At 39.4% G+C, this 7,946-nt stretch overlaps 1 protein-coding gene across 1 annotated transcript in view; it reads right to left on the bottom strand.

The window, feature by feature from the left end:
• LOC103515880 (origin recognition complex subunit 1) overlaps positions 1–978 on the bottom strand; it is a gene marked incomplete in the record, with an annotated part of 8,899 nt that extends 7,921 nt beyond the window's left edge. The window contains 3 exon segments of the mRNA XM_026828446.1: positions 269–373; positions 508–538; positions 890–978. Of these exon segments, the coding sequence (XP_026684247.1) occupies positions 269–373; positions 508–538; positions 890–978 (225 nt within the window).
• Between the last annotated feature and the right edge of the window lie 6,968 nt (positions 979–7,946).

Below are 7,946 nucleotides of genomic sequence, written 5' to 3'. Positions count from 1 at the left end.
TCTCTCTCTCTCTCTCTCTCTCTCTCTCTCTCTCTCTCTCTCTCTCTCTCTCTCTCTTAGATTGTAAAACCAGTTCCCCACCCTTATCTAATATTTTTTCAATATGTTTATGGAAAAAAACCAAAATTATGATGATGAAAATTGAAGAGTTTTGTTAGTCTCAAAAGAGTTTGCCCAATTGTATTAATTTGTATTTTTGTCTCAGCTTGGGCAAAACAGACTGAGTGAGGTCTACAGTTCACAGAACTACAAGTAATAAAATATTTACTTTTGGGCCAATATCAGGTGAAGTATTGGTCTGGTCATCTATTAACATCTGGTTTTGTTCTGTTCTAGTCCTACTGCTTTTGGATGTTCTCCACTGTTCAGACATCTGAAATTGAAATAAGACCATTATATTGGTTTAAGGCAATTTGAGAACTTTCATTCGTAGTGGGTGGAGAAAATTAGGTGTTTCAAGTCCGTCGTCATCTATTAACATCTGGTTTTGTTCTGTTCTAGTCCTACTGCTTTTGGATGTTCTCCACTGTTCAGACATCTGAAATTGAAATAAGCCATTATATTGGTTTAAGGCAATTTGAGAACTTTCATTCGTAGTGGGTGGAGAAAATTAGGTGTTTCAAGTCTGTATTATAATCTGTATGGACTTCAGGGACTTGCATGCAGTGGCATATACAGCATGAAACAAAAGTCCTAGCAAACACCATGTAACTTTTGAGCCACCACCCCTTGGTTAATCAATTGATGGGGTAGTTAATGGGGGGGGGGAAGGTGAATACTCCAAATTTTAAACATTTGGGGGGCTTTGAATGTGTATCATGCCAGGGGGCTGCAGTGGAATATACACTAGTTCACACATGGTCTACATTCCATTTCTAATTTTACTAACTCACTTTCAATCAAGCCAAAACTGTAGGCGGTATTGTTGTGAAGAGGCCCATTGATGAATAGCCCCAGAAGAGACACAATACTTCCCATTTAGGTGCTGGGTCAACACGAGAACACCAGAAAGTAACCCGGAAATTATTTGCAATCGAAAAACAAGTACAAATTTTTGTCGATGGTGGGATTCGAACCCGGGACCTTCTGCATGGCAAGCAAGTGTGTTACCACTGGACCAACCGTGCCCCCACTGGACCAACCATTCCATTTCTAATTTTACTAACTCACTTTCAATCAAGCCAAAACTGTAGGCGGTGTTGTTGTGAAGAGGCCCATTGATGAATAGCCCCTAATTTGGTACAACGAGATTCGTTGCGGGAGAGAACTCGTAAAGGAGAGAACTCGGGCAAAAAAAAGGTCCACGGGAGAGAATTCGTTACCTCCCCTGGGTCTTGACTTTTGGATACTGTAAATTATTTTCTCTCATCTGAAGGCGGATTCTAACTATGCCAAGTATCCTCCGTGAAAGTTTTCGCACCCATAAAAATATTCCAGAGTGTTTAAAGAAGTTTAATGTTGCACAGATTTTCGAGTAGGTGTAAGGTGTGTTAGGTGTGTAACTCTCGAGAAACTTTAACTTAATCTGACTGCGGCTTAGAGTAGGAGTTTAACAAAGAAAATACAGCAAAGACCCAAGTGCCTCGCGTTGGAAAAGATTTACGGTAATGCTATTTTAGATAAGGCGTGCTCCACCTTTATATTGTGAAAAAGTTTCCAAGTCAAATGAACTATGATTCAAGTGTCACTTGGAGGATAGACAGAGGCTCATTAGGGAGTCGTAAGGTACGTCCAGAAGTTTAGTAATGAACTTAAAAGCAGTGGAGAATCTCTGTGAAATAAACAACCACTGATTTGTTCTTTTAAGTAGGTAAAGAAGATAAGGCGTGCTCCACCTTTATATTGTGAAAAAGTTTCCAAGTCAAATGAACTATGATTCAAGTGTCACTTGGAGGATAGACAGAGACTCATTAGGGAGTCGTAAGGTACGTCCAGAAGTTTACTCTTTCCTTTTCATTTCCAGATGTCACCAAGGTTCAATCTATCTTGGTATGTACTTGAATGGTTATACAACCTAGTAATAAAATCAACAAGTCCAAGCAATACGACAAATCTTGGGTCACGCTCAGACTGTCTGATAAACCGCAGAACGAACATGAGTGGCGGGTATTACAATGATAAAGAAATTTGATTGGTTGATTTTTGGATTTTAAGCTAAAGTTTGATTTAGCTTAAAATCCAACCAATCAGAAATCAGTTGACAAGCTCAGATTGTGATCCCGGCGATAAAACACCCTTCAGAAATACCTTTTCTAGACACCTACCAAAACATCATTAATATCTGAAACAGTACTTTCTGTACACTTACTACATATAATCTTAATGAACTCATTGGACAATGGTTACTAACTCTGATAAGGTAGATAATAGAAATGAGAACGTTACTAGAAAAATCTTTGACCTATCCGACAAACTATAAGTAGTGAAACCAGGGTTGATATTGGATAATGAAACGAAAATAGAAAGAGATAATCCAGTCTAGGCCAACCTCAGTGGTATTGGTGGACTTTGAATTTGGAGGTTAATAGTTTGAGTTCAAGTTAATTCATACATTTTAGCTTAGTGCATTAATCGAGAAAGAACATTCATTCATACAATTAAAATTAATTATAACTCAGTCTGGGAGAAATGATAAACAAACTCAACATCAAAGGAGAAGATTTGGTACAAGATAAACAAAAGTTCACTTCGTGAAACAAAAGAACGGAGGAAGACGAAAAAATGTTCAAAATAGATTCCAAGAAATCTGAAACTATAATAAATATTGACTAAACATAACATCTATGTGAACCAAAGAAAATAAATTGTCATGCATTAAAAGACATTTTCTAAAGATAAGATTACGTGAAAAAAATTGTTTATTTTTTTTCTAAAAAATTCAAGGGAGCAAAACTTACCGGGTCTTCTATCCACAACAGGCACAACCCTAATAGTAAAGCTTTCAGCAAGCAGCAGTTTGAAACTTTCAGCATCCTCCACACATGCGCACGAGTCACTGAGTGGATGAGCTTTTTCGTTTTATTTGCTTAACCCTGGGTGTGAGGTTAAACCTTACCACCGTTACTCCTACACCGGTTCCCGTTCAAGTCACATTTTTTATACGCATATCGAAAATTATTGTCTTTTCGTCTAGTCTTTTGATCTTTTCTATAAATTTATTATTCCTCTGTACTTCATTTTAGGCACCCAACTTTTTCTATGGGTCCAAGAAAAAGAAAGTATACCTAAAGATAAACTTTTCCTATGGTAGAACACGACAGAAAGCTATAAAGTAGTGGTGTACCTCCTGAACAAAGATAAGTGATAAAATAGTCTTCTTTTAATCTTAAACCTCTAGTTTTGTTAGACATAGCACAAAAAGGGTTAATAAATACGAAAGAATTGTGTGTATAATGTTTTCATCTATCGAAAGTTTATTTTATGCTATAGGTAATGTTAGCGACCTCCCTGCTAGTACTCGAATATAATTATATACAGGGTGTTTACCTTTATTGTGACCCTACTGAGACTTTTCAGTCCCATTTTCAGCAGTATAAACAGGGTGTACTTATATTCTATTCTATTTTATTGAGCAATTGCAAGGCATTAAAATTGGACATTACACTTTTATATTTGTTTTCAATGTTCAGAATCACAAAATGCCCGAGGCTGCAAGGAGATTTAAACTAATCCAATTGGATTAAACAATCTGATTAGATAACTTTGGATTAGAAATATTACAATACATTATCTAAATTAGAACATCAATTTTTTGAGTGAATATATCCATTATGAAATTTTCCAAGTCAACTTTGAAAATAACTCCATACCCGATGAATAAATTCATCATGGGCATGATATATCCTAGGAATGCATCACACGTAGCTGACTCAAAAATCACCCTGTATGGACAAATGAAACTGTCAGAAGTACGATAGAAATTTGGGCGATTTGGGCCGAAAGCTAAAATTTTGAGACATGTGGACTCTTTTCAAGCTTTCCAAATCTATGTACATAAACCTATTTATTACCACTGAGCAGTGTTAAAGTGCACTTAACGCTTGAGTTTCTATACATGGCATCAATTATACTTTGATATTGAGGGAAGAAAATTGAGGGGAAGGCGTTGACGTTAAAGTAGGGGAAGTGGAATGAAAAACACGCGTCGGGTTCGCATCGCACCCACGTCGGAATGAAAAACAGACCTTATTATGCGAAACAAAAATGGATCAATATGGCCGACTCTTTTTATCTTCAACACCCTAGGTGCCAAGCTCGATCATGTTTACCCACAATGTTTCCACTCGCTTAAAATCCCTCATCTACTTGTAAATATCTTAATAATATCCTCCCTTAATTCCAGTTGTATCCCTCACACAACTGAAAATCCCCGGAGAAACGACAAAATCCCCGGAGAAACGACAAAATCCCCGAAAGTGGAAACTACGTAAGCGCTCGTGGCAGCAAGAGTGGTGGCGCCATTACTTGGCAGCCAGGGTGTTAAAGATGAAAAAGAGTCGGCCATATTGATCCAGTTTTGTTTCACATAATAAAATCATGGAGGTATGAATATAAGTGGAGGAAGGGTAACGATCTCAAGCGGAGGTAAACTTCCCCTCCTCGCGTGCTCGATGGCGGCCATCTTTGAAATTGATTTCAACACATTTTTTACGTTCCGAGAACGAACATTATCCCATCAGGATAAAATCCGCCCCGGGCTAGAATCGAACCCGCGGCCTAGCGCTTACAAGGCAGACGCACTACCAACTAAAAGCTAACTTAGGTTGGCACTGTGCGCTTTGCATTTTGACAAAATGAAATGTTTGAAAAACAGTCCTTCAATATTACGTTCTTCTACTCATATTTTTTACTCCTTCTCCTCCTTCCTCTTTTTCTTCTTCTTCTTCTTACCTATTCTTTGTCATCTTGGAATTTTATCATTTCTTTCTCTTTCTTCTTCTTCTTTTTTCCTCAAGGATATTATTTTTGAAAAAGGAATGTAAAAAAAATATTTTCTCCCCCGTGGTTTCTCTCTCTCTCTCGCTCTCTATTGCCCTTTCTCTCTCATTCTTCATTTCAGTCAGTTATATCTTCAGGATTCTCATTTTATTTATTTTCTTCTTCTTCTTCTTCTTCTTCTTCTTCTTCTTCTTCTTCTTCTTCCTCTTCTTTTTCTTCTTCGTAATAAAAAATAGCACCCGCAAGGTTTTTTATGTCAGTTTGCCAAGTTTACCACAACCCCCATTTGTCGGGACTGAGCGCACCCCGAAATAGCCACGAGCCAGTAGCAATGGGTGCACAGTTGAACTGCTAAGGTCTTATCCTCCCAAAATCGAAGAGAGAAGAAAGACAGGATAGGAGAAAGCCAACCGTTCCGAGAACGAACATTATCCGTTCAGGATAAAATCCGCCCCGGGCGGAAATCGAACCCGAGGCCTAGCGCTTACAAGGCAGACGTACTACCAACCAATCCAACTAGGCTGGCGAGAATGGTAGAAGACTGTTTGGGAATAGTCTCTGAACCGAGCCGAAGCACGCTTAGAAGTAAACAATCAACATGGGCTAGTACACCACAACTCTTGCTCACTTACTTCACTTTCCGTGTCGGGATTACCATATTGTCAGATCTTATGTCTCCAGTAGGTGGCCACGGCCACTCCTTTGGCGTTTGCTGTCTGCAGGTCCTCTAGAGTAAATGATCGGGGTAGAAGTGGGAGGATGAAATGGTTTTCCCCTCCCCTCTCTTCACTATTGAGGAGGGAGGGGAGAAATGGGTAGGAGAGGAGAGAAGATTAAAGTTCGGAACTTGTGAGAGCGGAGAGAGAAACATATACGTGGGAGGGTGAAAGCTTGCTTCCTCTCCTCCCTTCACTATTGAGGAGGGAGGGTGACAATCAACATCGGCTAGTACACCACAACTCTTGCTCACTTACTTTACTTTCCGTGTCCGGATCACCATATTGTCAGATCTTATGTTTCCAGTAGGTGGCCACGGCCACTCCTTTGGCGTTTGCTGTCTACAGGTCCTCTAGAGTCTAGAGAGCACGGTTCTGGTAGATTGGGACAAAACAAGAGATTGCTCTCGTCTTGGATTGCTCCGCATTCGCAGCTGTCCTCTTCTGTGTACCCCCAACATTTCAGGCTTACTTTGTACCTGGTCACCCCCCGTCCTGAGTCGGTTCAGAGTTTTCCATACCGGCTCGCTAAAATCGGCCAAGACCATTTCCAAATTTCGTGATACAAAGTTCGTAAAGATGTTCGCCATTCATGATGGTTTCGGGTAGCAATAATTTTATTAAGTTTTTCCTTTTACTTTGTACCTGGTCACCCCCCGTCCTGAGTCGGTTCAGAGTTTTCCATACCGGCTCGCTAAAATCGGCCAAGACCATTTCCAAATTTTGTGATACAAAGTTCGTAAAGATGTTCGCCATTCATGATGGTTTCGGATAGCAATAATTTTATTAAGTTTTTCTTTTCGAAGAGAAATTGGTAGGAAGGAGGGAGGGTAAATGGGTGGGAGGAAAGAGGATGTTAGAGAGAAGAGAAATTGGTAGGAAGGAGGGAGATTTTCCTTTTTATACTCAAGTAAATCATTTTGTCAACATTTTTTTAACATCAATTTAAAGTTTTAAAGAAATAAAGGAAAGTAAAAAAAGTTACAATGGAAAAACATGTGGCGTTCGAATTTCCCAGCAAAGGGGACACTCGGTCGAAAGTCACAACACTCGGCAGTCGGCCCCGCAGACCCTCCTTGCTGGAAAAACTAAAACTCCATGTGGACAAGAAAACGAAGCGAATGAAATGGAAAAAGAAACTGAGAAGACAAACGAGAAAGAATTTAAAAGCGGAAAAAGAAGAAAGAAGACGGACAAGAGAACGGGGAAAGCCGATGACCAAGGAAACGCTGATAAAAATGATGGAGGCATACATCGCAGAGAAGAAGAAGAAAAAGAAAAGCTTGAAAGTACCAGTGAAGAAGAGCAAGATAAGTATTGGTAAGAAGAAAAGGAAGGCGAAGAAACAAAAAGGAAAGAGCCTGGAAATGAAGATCAAAGGTGTGAAACCACAGAAAGAACTCTTCGAAGACGGACAAGAGAACGGGGAAAGCCGATGACCAAGGAAACGCTGATAAAAATGATGGAGGCATACATCGCAGAGAAGAAGAAGAAGAAAAAGAAAAGCTTGAAAGTACCAGTGAAGAAGAGCAAGATAAGTATTGGTAAACATCGCAGAGAAGAAGAAGAAGAAAAAGAAAAGCTTGAAAGTACCAGTGAAGAAGAGCAAGATAAGTATTGGTAAAAAGAAAAGGAAGACGAAGAAACAAAAAGGAAAGAGCCTGGAAATGAAGATCAAAGGTGTGAAACCACAGAAAGAACTCTTTCCGTTGACATAAAATCAAACCCTGCCACACTATGGAAAGCTGTGAAGCCATTAGAAAAAGCTTACAAAATACCAAGATAGAGATAGAATAGAGAGAGAGATAGATAGATAGAGGGAGAGAGAGAATGATGAATTAGGAATGATCACTTATTGAGCCTTACTTCTCAAGGGAGAGAGAAAGGGAAGAGAAGAACATCCGATTTACAGTCAACTGATGAAACGCTCAAATACAATCGCATGCAAAAAGGGGCGTACAGATAGAAAGAAGAGGAGAAGAGGGAGAGGAAGAGGAGGAGAGAGAGAGAGAGAGAGAGAGAGAGGGAAAGACATTGCATCTAAGATCTAACATCCAACACTCTGATGACATTTTCAATCCTTGATGAAACTTTCAGCTTTCCAATACTTGTCTTGATTATTAGCCTATTAGGTACAATATTCAGTAAATCCAGCTTTCCTCAGAAAAACCGCTTCGAAACAGGTTACTAGGTTGAAATGGAAGACAGACATTACCACTACCGACATACAGAGACGGGAAACTTTCCATCATTATACAGGGTTCCCTGAAATCCTTGATGCAGTGCGTGACT

The sequence above is a fragment of the Diaphorina citri genome, unplaced genomic scaffold (assembly GCF_000475195.1).
Source record: "Diaphorina citri unplaced genomic scaffold, Diaci psyllid genome assembly version 1.1 scaffold1435, whole genome shotgun sequence".
NCBI lineage: Eukaryota > Metazoa > Arthropoda > Insecta > Hemiptera > Psyllidae > Diaphorina > Diaphorina citri.
Note: the sequence above shows the minus strand (reverse complement) of the source record. Positions and strands in the feature narration are given on the sequence as shown.